Source organism: Opisthocomus hoazin, chromosome 3 (genome assembly GCF_030867145.1).
Source record: "Opisthocomus hoazin isolate bOpiHoa1 chromosome 3, bOpiHoa1.hap1, whole genome shotgun sequence".
Taxonomy (NCBI): Eukaryota; Metazoa; Chordata; class Aves; order Opisthocomiformes; family Opisthocomidae; genus Opisthocomus; species Opisthocomus hoazin.
This window is the reverse complement of record NC_134416.1, coordinates 84523340-84540599: the sequence shown is the minus strand read 5'-3', so window position 1 is coordinate 84540599 and position 17260 is coordinate 84523340. Positions and strand designations below refer to the sequence as shown.

At 43.2% G+C, this 17260-nt stretch overlaps 1 protein-coding gene across 9 annotated transcripts in view; it reads left to right on the top strand.

Moving 5' to 3' along the window:
- Positions 1–13803, top strand: part of MCUR1 (mitochondrial calcium uniporter regulator 1) — a 46578-nt gene extending 32775 nt beyond the window's left edge. For 4 of the 9 annotated variants that reach the window (XM_075416838.1, XM_075416840.1, XM_075416829.1 and 1 more), the window contains 4 exons: positions 3542–5607; positions 7597–7708; positions 9508–9604; positions 10231–13803. In XM_075416838.1, coding sequence (XP_075272953.1) covers positions 3542–3584 — 43 coding nt within the window. In that variant the 3' untranslated portion in view covers positions 3585–5607; positions 7597–7708; positions 9508–9604; positions 10231–13803. Of the gene's footprint in view, positions 1–3394; positions 6079–7596; positions 7709–9507; positions 9605–10230 lie in introns of those variants that run through there. The other 5 variants (XM_075416835.1, XM_075416833.1, XM_075416831.1 and 2 more) reach the window with 4 other exon arrangements.
- Positions 13804–17260: the final 3457 nt, after the last annotated feature.

Genomic DNA, 17260 nt, shown 5'->3' with positions numbered 1-17260 from the left:
ACAGGGATCAGTGAGGATATAAATAAAGAGAACGTCATTTGAGGAAGCAGAAGTCACGAGAGCAATTTCAATGGTGCAATGAGAGTACATAGCAGAATGTCAGAAATGCAAGACGGAGTAGAAAAGGGGCTTGGAAGTACTTGCTGTACATGAGTTGTGGTGAGATGATGAGCCAAGGAAATTAGGAAATCCTGTGAGTATTGAGAATAACAGTGTGCATGCTATAGAAAAGTTAGTGGAGGCTCTGAGGGACAGAGGGAACAACAGAGAAGTGTTAAGAGCATGTGAAAGAGAAGTGATGTGAGCCTTCGTATCTTTAGGAATCGGCCTATGCAGTCTTGCACTGTAAAAAGGGGAAGTTACAGAAGAAAGCTTGCCAGAATGGGTAGGGAAGATGTTTTCAGAGACTTTTCTTTCCACTGTCTGGAACCTGATGGATGTACCTACATCCTTTAGCATTAAAGCTGGTTTTCAGACAAACCAGCAAGATGGAAGGGAAGAATTAACCATAAGGAGAGAGAGTTAAGGGAAAGGAGGGAAAGGTTTTGGTAGAGGAATGTGGAACTGTCTGATTAGCCTTATTGGCGTCATCTGTCATTTGCTACAGCATCACCAGTTCTCAGTATCTACGGTACTGAAAGTCTGTGTAACGAAAAGTGGGATTCAGGTCACTTGACAGACAGGCAGGTGTACCTGCTGACTTCTAAGCTTACGCCTGCATCTCTTTTGTCGAAGATGAGAAGCAGGGAAAGAAAAGCCAGTTTTCAAAGTCAGGGTCAGCAGAGACAAGCACATCATTTGCATTTTGCTTTATTAATGTGGGTTAGCTCAGTAGGCAAAGTCTAGCATACTGATAAATGATTTCATAACGGGAAAAATAGGGTCAGTGACTGCAAATCATTTTTCTCCCTAAAGTAAATGAGGCACTGTTGGCGGGGGTGGGGAGGGGGTGGTCATATTAGATTTCAGTCAGGAAATACAGATGTAGGCTGGACCAAAAGGGCTCTGAATGTTTCACCAAGGAAAGATTATGAGGAAAAGGAGGTGGAGTTAGGCCCTGCAGTTACCACACAGTCCTGCTCTGGCTGTATTGGGTCCACATGTTCTCCTACCATGTTTAATCTGAGCAGCTCACAGAGGTGGCTCTATCCAGAACACAGAAACCCTCTGTTACCCTTCTGTGGAATGGAGACCTTTTATAGCTTGGCTCCTATAATCTCCCAAAACGTAGCTGCTCCTCCCTTTACCCCACACTCCCCATTAGCTCAAGCACAGGTTTTGTCCCTCCGTTCCTACAAAGTAACGCTGAGTTACTGAGTACAGAGCATCTCTTCATCATGGAAGCAATTGGGCACATGCGTTTGAGGAGTGCTAGCACTGATCGTGCCCTACTGAGGCAGCCCAAGGAATGTACAGATCTGTGCAAAATAATCAGCTTCGGTATGGTTTTCCTTGCCTGAGTCTTCTGAGCTTTATTTGGGCTGGGGTCAGAGACCTTGAAGGCTTCTGCTCTCCTCCAAGTCACAGGAAACTTCTTTAGCTGAGTTGAATCTTGCAACTAAACCGACGTGCTGTGAAAGGAGGCTTGTCTGTTTTGTTCCTCTGCTCAAGCTTTCTGTGCCCCGGAGGGCACCCCAGCCTGCCAGGTCTAAGGCGGGATGAGACAGCCCGGCTCACCTGATCCGACAGTTACTCGCCGCCAAAAGGGGCCGTCCCACTCCACCTCCGCCCTAGCCGTGCACCCCTGCAGCTTCCCCTCCTGTGCCACTGGAGCTCCTCTTGTCTCACGGCAAGGATTTCAAGGGACCTAAACTCGCAGAAAACCAACTCCGCCCGCGATGGCGAGCAGTATTTTTACTGGGTTTGCTAGGTGAGCCATCCCACCACAGGGCCAGACAGCCTGGGGGAGGCAGGACTTGCCCCGTTTGGTGTCAGTGTGCTCCTAGAGAGGCTTGGCTGCGTCACCACGCCGTACCCCACAGCAGCACGGAACCCATGCTCAGGGCTGGTCCGTGCTCTGTATCTGAGAAAATTCTTCCATTCCTCACTCCTGGATGTCAGGCAAGCTCAGTGGGACTGATTCAGCTTCCAGCTGTCTGACTTCCCAAAGCTGTTCCCATTTGGAATGGGAGCAGTTGAGTTTTAGGGACTCTCTGCTTTCTCACCTCTGGAAGGCGTGTGACATGGGCCTGACAGTTCAGCTCCGCGTCCACCAGGACATTCTGTAACTCAGCAGTTTCTTACCTTAAATCAGAACACAAAAATTACACCCAGGCATGGTCCCCAGGTTGTCACAGCTGGGCGCGATGAAGCACCTACACACTGACCCCGAGGATGTGTTACTGTTTTCCTGATTGTATTGGCTCTGGTACCAGAACCACAGGACAAGGATAAGCGGGTACTGAATTGAGATTAATTTATGCCTATTTTATATTCAGACTGACATATGTTTCAGTTTCCAGCACTATTATTAAAATGCAAATATGTGAGCTATGCCATATTTTTTGTTCCGATTCATTGGTGTAAATTGAGGTTTTTTTATCCTTTTAACAAAGTTCCCTCAGAAAACTTTTGGCACTCTCTACTCCGGCTTGCAGTGACCTTACATTGATATATTTTTTGTATGTCTCTGTATCTTCCTTTTTTGTTTTTCTTCATGCTCTGTTGGCACAGAGCTAAATTCAAATTTCAGCAACCTGTTCCCAGGGCTATACAACCTACCTACTGTCTTTTAACTGATTTTTTAATTCTGTGGATCCTGGCTCTGTAATCTCAGGCAAGTTAAAAGCAGGGCAGCATTGCACGCTCCAGTATTTTGCAATATATTTATGTCCTGCATGAACATAATCATTTTACTTAGATCCAACATATATCTAAGATAGAAAACCTGACAGAATATTTGAGAAACGAGAACAACTATTTTGTCTTCAGCTCTGGTAATTTGTCAGATTAAAGGCATTCTGTTGTGTTGGCCAGCATCATAGTGCTATAACACCTGTAACACACAACTATTTCTGTAGTCCTTTGATTTGTTTTTGTCTAAACTTTAAACAGGACAATAAAATCTTCTGGGTAAATAAATGTGCATATAGAAACCTTGCATTGTTACGTAAGTTTCTAAACATAGCACTGTATGTTCATTCTGAAAGGAAAATAGACAACTATTCTTAATGACCACCTTTTAGCTCTGATTGTTTACTTAGAGAGATACTCGCATCTCTCAAGAAAGGAGCCTCCTCCTCTTCCAGGAAGCTACGCAATCACTATGTCCCATGGGAAACCTTGGCCTATGGGGCCGTTGCAGCATGGCAAACTGGACCTATTTCAGACCAATACAGGAATTTGTTCAGTGACTAATTGTATGTGACTAAATGTGTTTGGTTTTTCTTCACAGGATGACAGGAATGTTTAAATAGCAATCTGCAGAAGAGTTGCTGCACACCTCGCTGCCTGTGGCCACCTCCATGGGTGCTATGCTGATGTGGTCAAGAGGCAAAAAATGAACGGTGACTTAAAGTGACTTCCACTCTCTCGCTTGCAGGAGGGCCCGCGATCGCTGCAGCAGCACAGACAGCTTTGAATGAATCACAGGATTCCAAGAATTAGCAACAAACCTCACCACACGGGCAACCAGCAGCGCAGGAGCTGCCAGAACAATGCGGTGACTAAGGAGGCTGATGCGATCCCTGGGTGTAGAATACCTTCCGTAGGAGTAAAGAGATGATATTACAGTAACATTAAGGGAATAGTGTGTCTTGTTCTGGTGCCCATGCTTGAGAAAAAGGATGTTGACAATTTAGGCTTCACGAAGGAGCAGTAAGAGTTACATGATATCTAAGCAAAGCTTATTTATGGTAAGAGACTTACGATCAGTCTCTTTATTGAAAAGAAGACTAAGAGGGAAGCTGATGATGAACAATAGGCTGTGCAGGGCACTCTGTCCTCCTACGGCCAAAGACACAGCCACATCCCATGGCAGCAGGTGAAAGCTAGAAATAAGGTGGATCGAGTACTTCAGGGTAAAGATCAATTAACTTCATCGCAGTATTGTGCTTGGATCATATGCTGGCTTAACAGCCACAGGAGCCTTTTAATGACTGTGGCAAAGGTGTCGTGAAATGTGTGCATGAATAATTGAGATTATATGCTACATAAATAGGGCCAAGTGCAACTACGCCAGCTCAGAGAACTCAGAAGGGCTGACTGGGACATCTGCATTTGAATAGCTCTTAAGGAAGGGCTGGGCAAAGCAAGGACTCTTTTGGTGCTATGGGCAATTCCAGGAGATGCTGGTTATGGCCCTCCCAAAAGCGTGATTGTCCTGTATTCCTTCCTGTGCCATTTCTGCCATGTTAGCCCGTAAAACAGTATGTCATTCATCTTCAGATTCCTCCCTGGGGCTGGATTCAGGGGTCATACATGTATACAGGGAAAAATACTCCTATGCTGCTCTCCCGTTAAAATCAATGAGTTAAAATCAGGCTGTCTGAAGACAAACACAGAGTTTGGTCTTCTCTGAATGCAGCCAAGGAGCCTACTGACTGTGTCTAGGTAAAGAGCTGGTAGGGATCTTTCATTTCTTTGACTTCACACCAGTTTATTTTACATTGTCTATTTAGATGCGAAGTGCTTGAAAGCGCAAACAGTCATTCCTATGGATGTAGTGTTTAGCACAGCTGAAGGTTGTCTTGATTGGGAGTTCTAGATGCAACTCGAATGCAGATAATAGAAATTTACAATAAGGCTTGAATTAATGCTTAGTCTCCCATGCTGTATAGTTTGACATCAGTGCTGCTCTATCTCTGCAAGCGTTTACAAAAGCTGCAGTCTTTCTGAGAGGACTCATCAAATGCCGTAGTAGAAGGATTTTGTGCTTTGTCTCATAGCAAATATTTCCAGAACTGGACTGTTTCTTTTCCATGACCATCACAAATTAAGACCACACACATTTCATGTGCTCAAAGAAGAGCAAAAGAAATCAACATTTGCTAAACAGAAATTAATCTGAATCTAGCTGACAGAAATAAAAAAAAAAAAAGATTGCTTTTGGCATACACGGACAGTCACTACGTCCTTGGGTAACTGCCTGCCCTCGGCTTGCTGTACATAGCTCCAGTTGCTAGCAGATCCTAGTTGAATTTCAAATCAGTTTCAGCATTGCTGCTGTCTCTTCTAATTGACTCTGTCGATACACTTGGCTAGTGGGAGGGACAGAGGAGCAGAGCAGGCAGAAAGGACCAAATGATTTCTAGCACGTGCTAGGCTATTCAGCAAAATGTTGTGGACACCGGGGCCTGACACTGCACAAGCGCTGGGATTCCCCGTGCCCTGCCACGGAGCATTCTGTCAGAAAACCGAGAGCAATTTTTTTTTTTTTTTTTAATGTTAGAAGCATTAGGCCCAGACAGCAGTTGAAAACCACAGCTCAGTTGGCGATGAGCGCTGTGCAGCAGCGGAAGCACATGGAAAAATTCTGGCCAACTCATCCATAATTCATCTGGCGTCCCGGGGAACGTGTGTACTGCAGCGGGATCCCTGGCACTCCTGCGAGGAAGAGGCCCTCTGCCCCAGCAAGACGTGGGCAGCAACCAGCCCTCTTCCACCCAGGTAACCCTGCAGCCCCCAGGCTCACCGCGAGGCCGTCCCACTGCCTCTGAGAGGTACTGGTCTCCCTGCTGTAGCACAGGGTGGGGGAGCGTAGCCCTGGGAGAGCTAACAACTTGCGCCTCATGATGATGCTGCTGTGGGGAAGGGTCAGTGGGAGCTGGCCCCATACGCTGGGATAACACGTGCAGTGATTTGAGGCGTCCAAACCAGCCTGTTCAATATTCGCATCTTCATACCTGTGTGCGTGTGATGTGAAGCTCTGCTTTGAGTGACTCTGCTCTTGGCGTGCAGCTTCCTGCTGGGCTGTGTTTCCAAGGGCTCCTGGCGAAAGGCTGGCCAGGTATTATTAAACCTAAAGATCTGTTCACACAGAACCCAAAAGGTAGGCGGCTGCAACCCAGGGCAAAGTAGTTTTTAAGCCTGACCTTCAGCTTGGGAGGTAGCTAAGCAGCATATTTCATGTGGAGGGACTTCAGCCACCTGATGAGGTTATTTTAAAGGTATGACCGGCCTGAAAAGTAGCAAGTCTTGTGGGCTGTTTGAAGGAAAAACACAAGAAACAGGATGAATATCGGAGACTATCTGTGATTTGCAGTTGTGTGCAGTAGCCTAAACTCAGAGGAGTTTGCAAGAGACTCTTATGGAAAAGAATGGTGACAAGTAGTGAGGAAAAAAATGACATAGACAAATGAAAATAGATGTTAGTTACTTTATATCCACCCATGCATTTCTTCTACTGCCCAGGGCTGAAGGAGCTGACTCCTTCAGGACTGACTGCTTCCACTGATTTTCTGAAGGGATGAATGAAGTTCAGAGTACTCAAAATACCAGGGCTGCAAAATAAGCTTGCGGGAAAGCTGTCTATCAGCCATTCGTCCTGGGACTGTGTGGTCAGCCACGCAGCCTAGGCAGAGTGAAGATCTGAAGAGCAGGTATACACACGTCGTGCCCAAGCACAAGGGCCTAGGGATGTCCGGGTTGATGGCGGATGCCCCTGCACACCTGTAGATCAAGAGGGCTGTAGGCCATACCGCTTGCCGCAGTGGTTAACTTCCGCTTGAACGCTCTGTGGGTGAGGGCGCGGAATAGCTCGATGAAACAAGATTCGGAACTCACTAGCTAGCACACACAAGTCAAAACCATCGGTTACGTTCAGAGTCTGTACCTGTGTATCTATTCTACTTCCAAAAGCAGTGTTTCAGGAGATTATCTTTTCAGGGCTGTAGTCATTGTTGCTGCCCTCGATCATTTAAAAAAAAAAAAAGTCATGACATAGAGACATAATCTAGAAAACGTAGCATGTTTTAATAATAAAAATTTTGCCTTGCCAAAGCAAAGTTTCTTTACTACATGATGTTTAAACTTACATGTACTTCCATGGTTATTTTCTTGTCTTAAATCTAATTACTTCCCAGTATTTCAGTTTGTTATGTCTATTTTCATCCGATGTTCTGCCACTGTTCCCGAGAGCACACTCCATTGCACAATTCTCTGTATTATTTATTTTGAGGCGGCTTCTAGGATAAATAATTAGCCCTGGGATTTATCCACAGTTTTGACACTGGCCAGCTGGGTGACTTCTGGCCAAGTCACTGCACCTCTTCATCACTGTTTTCCCAGCAGTAAGAGTGGGGTAATAACGCTTCTTGAAAGCACGTCAAGATCTGCAGATGAAGTGCTATATAGTTTATAGTCCCTGATTACAGCAATGATTTCACTGACGTAGTAGACTTACATGCTGAATTTTCCTTTGGTTTTTTTTTTATTTACACATGAAAACCTGAAGACCAGCACCTGTCAAAGTGTTTATTAACCTATAACAGAACTGGTGAGAACAGACCGTTACTGAACGTTTGTTTTCCTCAGCCAGTTTAAAACAGGCACAACAGTAACAGACAAGCTTTTAAAGTAGATGTTTGTGACCTATTTGGAACATGTACAGTCAGTGCAGACTTTGCTCATTGGTTCTGCTTTTTTTTTTTTCTTAAGGTGGCCTCTGAGGGAACAGATGCAACCCTTCTTATACCTGTGGCTATGTGCACCCTCGGCCCAGCCAGGCAGGGGTTGCTGCTTGACTTGCAGCAGCCCCAGGACATGGTAGGTAAGAACTGCCTGAGTTTGAGAGGAAAGCCTCGCCGTGACACTTGCTTTTTGGTCCTGCCTGAGAGTTCACTGAACTCCACACAGAAGGTCTGTCAAGTTAGGAAAGTTTCCTGTAGTCTCTGCCTCTTCAAAAAATATCCCGACAGCCAGATTAAATCTGTTTTGCAGTGACTTTCACATCATCAGATAGAGGAGGCTCTGAAGAGACGCAAGCCCAATGGCCAAGTAATTGTGCTAGAGATGCATGAGTTCATTTTAAAAGATGTTTCCTGTTTCACCCATATGCATGATCTTGTCTTAAAAAAAGTAAATTCAAATTAGTACTAAATACATTTTCTTAAATAGCATCAACTAGAGGAAAGGTTCTTTCAACTCCATGACATAAACAATCATGATACTGTAGTAATCTTGCAGTGTTATCAGTGTATCTCATCTCTGAAGTTCCACTATACATCAAAAAAATCCCCCTGAAAGGGAGGATTAGTCAGATTACTGCTGGCTTGCCTTTTCTTTATTACCTCATGTTTATTTCCTCAGTTACGCACTGCATAGTTCAAACATTGCGTGCCCCTTAGTAGCGACCATCTCCACTCCTGTTTGGATACGGGGTCCTCGCTTTGATACCTGATACGCTACACGCAGATGTGAAGCTTGACTTGCCAGTGAGAACCCAAGGGAGTTTGAAATCCTACTAGCACAAGTGTGATTGGAGGACCAGGACTCAGCCTTTTGTTTTAGAGCTGCTAGTCAGAGACTTTTGTAGCATTAGACTCAGTGCTTTGTCCACCATCTGAGCCGCAGCAAACACAGGCAAAACTGTGCAGTGCCTACTACTTCAATGTTTATTTTAAGGGTACCATCTTGCAAGGCCGAATTCAACAATTTGTGTCGTGCATCTGTTGATTTTGTAACTAAAGCACTGTTGGTCAGATTGTTTTCCTTGCTCCTTCATCATTGTGGGAGGCTGCACCTCGAGTACTGTGTTCAGTTTTGGGCCCCTCCCTACAAGAAGGACATTGAGGTGCTGGAGCGTGTCCAGAGAAAGGCAACGAGGCTGGTGAAGGGTCTGGAGAACAAGTCTGATGTGGAGCAACTGAGGGAGCTGGGGCTGTTTAGTCTGGAGGAGAGGAGGCTGAGGGGGGACCTTATTGCTCTCTACAGCTACCTGAAAGGAGGCTGTAGTGAGGCAGGTGTAGGTCTCTTCTCCCAGGTAACTAGCGATAGGACGAGAGGCAATGGCCTCAGGTTGCCTCAGGGGAGGTTTAGATTAGATATTAGGAAAAATTTCTTTACTGAAAGAGTGGTCAGGCATTGGAACAGGCTGCCCAGGGAGGTGGTGGAGTCACCGTCCCTGGAGGTGTTCAAAAAATGTGTAGATGTGGCACTTCAGGACATGGTTTAGCAGGCATGGTGGTGTTGGGTGGATGGTTGGACTTGATGATCTTAGAGGTCTTTTCCAATCTATGATAACATATAAGTGTATAGGAATTGTGCATCGCAACAATGAATATAGCTCTCATGTAAGGCACAGGATGTGAAATAGAGGAATGAACCTGGACCCAGCTGAGGACAGCTCTTCTAGCAGGCGCTCAGGTTCCCTCAGGGAAGATTTTATCCCACCCTTGAAAACTAGTTGGGATATTTCTTCCAGTAGAACTACACCAGTAGTGTAGGCAGGGTGCAGACATTTTACCACAGTCAAACCATATGCAGCTTGGTTACAGTTTGCTGCATTCTTGGCAGCACAGAACAAGCACGAATTAGTGAATTTTTTTTTTGTGTATGTGTTTGTAAAAGGCACAGGACTGGATATTTGACATCACTGAGAAGCCAAAATAAATATACTGTGGTAATGACCTTCAGGATGTGGAAGAGAATGTTGTATCACTTAATGGTAAGTAAATAAATAGAATAAAAATTCAGGCCTTGCTAATTTGATGATGTCTTTAAATTCAGTACAGAAGTAGATACCTGGCCTCCTCCTACCATGCTTTTTAAGTTCTGCACTAAGCATCGGAGGCTAGATATTACACCTGTACAGTGTATCCTTTCTTCTCAGTTAAAAATTAGAGTAAAAGGTCATTCTTGAACAGGCTCAGAAATTATATTGGCTTTTGATAAAATACAGGGCTAATTCTAGCTGTATACAACCTTCCTCCTCTTCCTACCTTCCTCTGCTTTTAGGACCCATATTAAAATGAAGAAGTGCTGTCTTTCAGGCAGCGTTGATGTCCATCATCAGTATCACCTCTTGAAAAGTTGTTGCTGGATATGTCATTGTTAGCATCCATTTCTTCAGAAACTTAGAGCACCCCTGGTAGCCAGAGACAAAAAACATAAGCTCAGATAATGGTCACTTGGCAGTTCTTGCTGGCCAATTTTTAACTACTGCTTTCACACATATTTGTTACCAGCCATTCATTAAGGAGGAATGATTAGTTCCTCGTTACAGCAGGGTGGAGTGCCCTAAACTTTTCCTACACTGTTGCCCCAGTAATGTTTGCTGGTTTTGTCTTCCAGTTCACATCGGTCCTGCCTGAGCCAATACCAAGCTGTAAGTGCATACCTGACCAAGGAACATTTAAAAGATTTGTGTGGCTGCATTTATATTCTCTGTGAGTAGACGTGGTTATAATATTTCCTTTTCCTGCATTTTTCACTGTGATTCAGTATTCCTTCTGTACATAAAAGACTGTGCCACTTTAATTATGGATCGTGCTTCCATTTAAATTGATAGAGAATATGTATTAAAAGTTTGAAAGAGAAGTTGCTGCCTTCTCTGCTATTAATAGTATTACTGCTTTATATAACTATCTGATTCCTATACAGTGGATAAACTATAAGAGACAAATAAGCATCTCTGCCCACAAGGAACTTCTACTTCTGCATAAAAAGAGATGAAAAGATACAGAGCAGGAAAGTTCAATGCAGAAAACAGACTGAGGTTTGGAGGGTAAAGCGAAAATGCTGCAAAGAAGTAGCAAGTCTGAAAAAGGTCAAATCTTATCCTAGAGACAAAAGGCAGTCAACAGAATTAGGGCCAGTATTTGTGTCTCGTACTACATACAGCAATTCCTGGATTAGCAGTGAAAATTGAGGTGTCAGTAACTGAGGTGAAGAGGCTATTTCTCCTATGAAGTGTTTCATTTGCAAGTGTTTCATTTTCCTCTTGCCCAAGCTCTGTCTCACCTCTTCCTATGAGCCAGGAATGACATGTCACTGAGTCACATCTCACTTCACCTGCACTGCATCTTCAGCAGCTTTTGGTCCCACTTCTTCAGCATTTTGCCAGTGCTATCTCCTGCCCTCCTGGCTCAGACACAAAGTTCAGGCAGGGAAGTGGGTTGGGGACCCAGCGCATACCCACTGCTGCTCTTCCTGCCAGGCCAGCTGTGTGCCGGGTCCGGCTGCACACACGGCTTGGCTTTGTGCTGACCAGCCATGACAGGAGGCTGCTTGGCGGCATCAAACTGCTCATATGGGACCCACAGGGGCCAGGTAAAGACCCTTGTGCTGAACTGCATCAAATAAAGGAATTCATGCTGCAAGCAGAGATTTTGGAGAGCAAAAGCATGCTTTGAACAACATGCTGTCTTTAGAAGCCGAAAGTGTAGTAAAAGAAGTAACTAAAAGCAAACAAAACCCCCACAAATGATACTATCTAAAATGGCATAGATTTAAATTTCCCATACAGTGAGTTTAAAGTAAATATCTCATGTCTGTAAAAATATTGTAAGCCATTATAAAGGTTTCAATGTCAAGCACCCATAATAATAAGAAACACGTTAATTTGGATTAAGCTTTGCAGCTTTAATTCTTTCCCTCTGAGTGCACTTGCATCCTGGTAGCCTTCGTTTGTATGATTGCATAACTTTTTCCAGAACGCAGAATGCTTGATTAAGCAGGAACCGGTTCATCTGTTGTTGTCAAATGTCCTAGAATGGGAGGGATGTCCTCCAGGTACCTGTCTTTCTCCATTAACTGCTGACAGAACCGAGGTGAGCACTTGGGTGAGATACCTAACGCACTGGTCAGGGAAGCGATTCCTGCTTCTAGTACTGACCCAGAACACTCTTACTGGGCGTACTAGATTTGTTGGTCCACGACCAGTGCAAGCCTTCTGCAGAGAGAAATCCTAGTGCTTGAGGGCTTCTGATACACTTCCACAGTGTGTAACTCACTGGCTAAGAGGCCTGCGTGGCACAGGAACCTTACGTCAATCAGAACTGAGACATGTCTCTCTATGCACCAGTTTGTACCTTTCTGCAGTCTGGCAAAAACTTTTAGAAATAAATTTCTTCAGTCTCATATTAACTTTTTTTGGCATGGACCCTCATCTAAAAATCCAGGCTGGTTGTTGCAGCAAACAAGAAAAATCTAACTTAATTAAGCTAAGGATGGGATTTGTGTGTGTCATTTGTATTGCTCTCACTCATGAGCTGGTTCTCCAAAACAACTTCATGTGCACTTTCGTAAGGGTTAGTTCGGAGCTGGGGATAAATGCTACTGGCCATATGAATTTAATATGGCACTTTTGTAAACTTACAAGTTGCTAGAACTGCGCCTTCAACAAGTCCAGCAGCTAAATGCAAGACACTGTATAAAAGGAGGTGTTTGCATTCACAGAGTTTAGTCAAAGGTGCTTGGCAGTCAACAATATAATATTTTCACCTGAAGAAATAAGGACTCTCTAACACAATGACATAAGAAATTCACTAGAAGAATTAAGGAGTCTCTGACAAGCAGGTTTATCCTAGAACTCCTAACCACAGACCATTAAAATTAAGCAAACTACTTGTTTATCAAAACCTTCCTTTAATTACCAGGAACTAGCCAAGTGTGACAAATCCATGACAACGCTGAATTGTTAGTTGCCTGCAATCTTTATGTTTAAAAATAAATTCCTCTCTACCAAGAGACTTAACCTACTAGGGCCTGGGAGTACAGACAGCATTTGCCTGTTAACAAGCATTATCATACATTAATTACCTTAAGAAATAGAAAAGTGAACTGAAGTTAGCAATATACAATGGAGAGCTTTTTGAGATTGAAAAGATTTCCACTCCATGCTTTTCCTCAGCCTTTCTCAGAATATACCACATACGTTAAATACGAGGGGATTCGTATGTACAGCTTACTGTTTGTTCCTCTACAAAGCTGTAACATGGAGAAGAATGCTGTCAGGTCAAATTAGGTGTTACTGATTTTCATTATTTCATTGCAAATCCTTCAAAAATTTTTTCAATATGCTGCCAAAGTCAAGGGACTGCACTATGAATCCCAGCCTTTATATTTTCTAAGCAAGTTCTTAATTCTTCTGTATGGCAAAAGCTTGTAAATATGAAAGGAAGGTCTCCTAAAAACTCAGAAAACAGATGGCAAATAACCAACCACCTACCCATCCTCTCTAAATGTCTTATTTTTAAGAAAATGGGCTTTTAAGCCAATTTCATTTGTGGGTGGGCATTGACTCATGAGTTTTGAACACTTACTGTGGCAATGCAAATCTGGATCAAAACTTAAATTTTATGTTTCAGAAAGCACGGTTGAATTTTTTTTTAAAGCAACAGAAGTGCTTGTATTCCATTTTGGTTTCAGACGATCCAAATTAAATAGGCATTTTCAAACCACTCAAGCATTCCCTTACATTGTTACCAGTCAAAACACAAGAGAAACCTGTTAGCATATCAGTTGCAGGAGGTTTTAAGAAGACTTTAAACAAGTGCCTGGCAGGAACGCTCACAGGATAGCTGGTCCAGCTGTGGAGAGGAGAGGAGGTGACACAGGTTAGCACAGGCATGGCTTGGCAAACAGTAATTGCTGATCATAATAATGATAATAATAAGGTGTGCTAGAACAGGAAGCTACTCTTCCTCTAAGCTTCTGAGCATATACATTGCAATCATGACAGCATATATAATGGCAAGTTAATCTTAAAAACAATCACCTGCAAAATCATGACCTTGTTTGAAATATTTTAATCACTCTGTCATGGAGTATTCTCCAAGGTTACCATGACTGAACAAAGTTAGAAAAATATTTTTGTCAGATGATGTGTTTTGTGGATGCATATTTTTGTACTCTTAAAATAAAAGGAGGCAACTGTCTGTACATCCTACAGGCTCTGGTATACTTAATATATTCCATAAATCATAACACAATGATCAGTCCTGTACAGTAAAATACTACTATCTAACAAGGGAGGCAAATATTCGGGATGTCATGCTAACCTGTTTCCCTGGAACAGATTTGAAAGAGGCAAACTACAGATTGACGGTAGGACTGGGAGCAGCTACAATAAATAAAAATTATTAAAACTCAGTGTTTTCACCTGACAGTTTCACATTCCTAAAGTCCATTTGAAATCTACTTCTGCCACTAAGATTAGCGTGTGGAACATTTGAATCTGTAGGTGTGAGAGATGCAAGAGAGGAAAAAATAGTTTCTCATATGTAAACATCTATTTTACTGAAGAGCCAAGCGAGCTAAAGAAAAAGCACGACGAAGCTCCATCTGTGTGCAATTCCTGGAGCCTTACTCATCTCAATTCCTGATTCTCCTTTTTGGCCTCCTTTCCCTTGGGGCCCTCCCACCTCTATAAACACCATAACAATAATTATCCTGTCAGCGGAGACTTAAACATTCTTGACATCCCAACATCTAACAAGTACAGGACATTTCACAAAGGCCTAGCCTGGCTTTCAAGAAGTGGGTCAGCTTGACACATCCCATGTGTTTCTGAAAGCCTGCAGCCTTTGAGCTTGCTCATCTATGGTAATGGGCACCCTACCAATGCACGGACTTGAAACAAAACACTGCCTGGTTTGCCAGGGGAACTTAAAAATGTTTACCAAAAGCGTGTAACTAGTAAATTTCCATCCTAAACATCATATAGAGGAGGTCCCATAGTGCTCGGCCACACAGCAGTTTCCAAACTCAGCAGTTCAGTGACCCACCTGCCCCGCGTTATTTAAAAGGGTACTGGAACGCATCCAGCCGCTCCGAGGAGTCAGGCTGCCGATGCACCCAGCCAGTGCAGGGGGAAAAAAGAGTACAGAGTGCTTCCGTCATTAGTCCAAGGAGGCTGGATGATTAGCTCTTTTCCTATTTCATTTCATCTTTTCCTGCCCTTCAACCTCACTTCATTTGGTTACTTACCACAAAGGGACTTTTTAGTCCAGGCCGATCTGGCCAAGCAAACTCTTTTGCTGTAGAAATTCCGTCCACTGTGATTTTTTTTTCAGTCAGTCTTCAATGGCTTTTCTTATATTTCAACATTTAAATCATGCCAACTTGCTTCCACCCTCAGTAGAAATTCACGATGACTCAGAAATAGATCTTGACCTGCTAGCTGAGAATCACTTCTCTAATAGCGTTATGGTTTGATATCTGTTTTCACAAAAGGAATAAACCAATGTGTCTCGTCATATTTTCTATCCTGCCCTTGCATAAATTTATCTTGTGAATAAAACACATTCTATTCAGCTTGGAGGGCATTTTATTTCTATGCTCATTTTGACATTTTAGTTAGAATACGATGCTTGTACAGTAGCCCAGACAGTGGACTACAACATCTTCTATTTATGATCTATCCCTAAGAACAGATTTTCAGTTATCCTTAAACTGCTTTTTAATACTGGGGAAAAAACCCCACCCTATGCACTATAAAATAATCAAAAATAATCATTCTTCAATGTGGAAAGAGACTATGGTAAAAAGCTATAAATAACAACTTTGGAAGAAAAGCATGCAGTTATCTATGAATAAACTTTAAACTCACTAATAAAATGCAAAGAAATTCAAAGAAATTGGACTATAGAGATTAAATTTGGTGAGATTTTGTACAAAGACTGGATCATACTTCCATAAAACTTGGGGTCCCATAGATCACGGTGCCCATTATGTCCATACTGGAAAGGTAAGAACAGAACACAGAGAACAAGTCTGCTCCCGCTGTGTATACATGCTGGTGTTCAAGTACCAAAACTAAACAGATATGTATCTGTATCTCTCTATATTTAGAGATATATACATATAAATACCACAAGTGAAGCACTGGCAAACGAGAGATTTCTAATCACTCTTGGTCTAAGACAGGCACAGGTATAGTTGACTCATACAACAAAATTATTTCTGTTAGCGGATTGCTCAGTTTTATAAAAGCAGAATTATCTTATACTTTATAAAAGTACCGTGTTATGTGTGCGCAGCAATACAGCAATACTGTAAATTGCAACTTGATTACCATTTGATTCAACCAAGTTAATAGCTGATGATGGCCTGTAATGCATACGTGATTCATTTTGGCAAGTCTCTCATCAGTTCATCAAGCCTATCCTACATATGAACGACTAAATTAGCAAGGAAAAAAATAGTCCAAATAGCAAAGGGCTCAGCAAAAAAATCCTCCAAGCGGTTTGAAGAGATCTATCCTTAACACGGTTGAAATATCATAGCCTACTTCTTAGTGGTTATCTTTTCTTATTAGGACCAGTAATTCAGCACAGTAGGTACAACAATAAATAACACACTGCTGATTTCCAGGCATCTTCTTGAAGCAAGGAAAATTCATTCCAAAACAGTTACAAAGAAACAATGCACTGGAAAAATTTAACCAGGAGAAACGCTAAACAAAGAACAGCAAACAGTTACCATCACTACAAACGGGAAACATTAGATTTCAGAGAGCAAGTGGCTGGAAATCTGTCAGGCTGGCAGCCGTAGCACACGTACTGAATTCATGTGTAACTAGGAGGCTCAGTCCTACGGGGCAGGGGGGGACGACAAAGGACATGCACAGAAATAGACTCCCAAGGAGAATCATGCCTCTGTTTCTCGATGACAGCCAGAATGCTATTGGCATCGCTGGCACAGATGGCCGTAGCCCACTTACTCTTAATGAAAACACAGAGAGCAGCCAACACAGGATCCAGGAGTTAAACTAACCTCAGCAATGTCGAGGCCACGCAGAACGATCCGTTGTGAGAAGAGCATGTGCTTGTGCAGTAATCGGGAGAGCTTTATTTTTACCGATGCTGCCTGGAGGGTGTCACTCAGGGGCTGCGCTCCCCTCTCCTCTGCCTCTGGGTTCCCCCAGGAGAGCCGACGGGCGTACCGACAGTGAGCTGATGCCCATGCAGCACGTCTGCCTGGAGGACCTGGGCCCTCGAGTGACAGAGGGAACCGATCACCCGCACTCACTTTAAAACCCGTGTCCGACATGTTGACACCCTGTTGATATGTCCAACAGGAGGCACAACAAATGCCCCCAGCTGATGGAATGCTTGGATTGCCTTTTCTTTGGTTGAAATGGTCACTAAAAGTAAACACAAATGAAAACCCAGCATATAGAAGAAAATCTCTGTGTATGAAATTAGGCCTGACCAGGCTTTTCTGCAAAGCAAAATAACTTCTGGCTGATCCATCTACTGAATTTCTTTGAAAGTGGCAAAAAAAAGCCCACCCGAAAACCAAAGAGATTTTAGTGGACTCGTTCACGTTTCACAGTGTTTCAAAAGGCCTTTGACTAAATCCCTAAGCCAGAGATGAC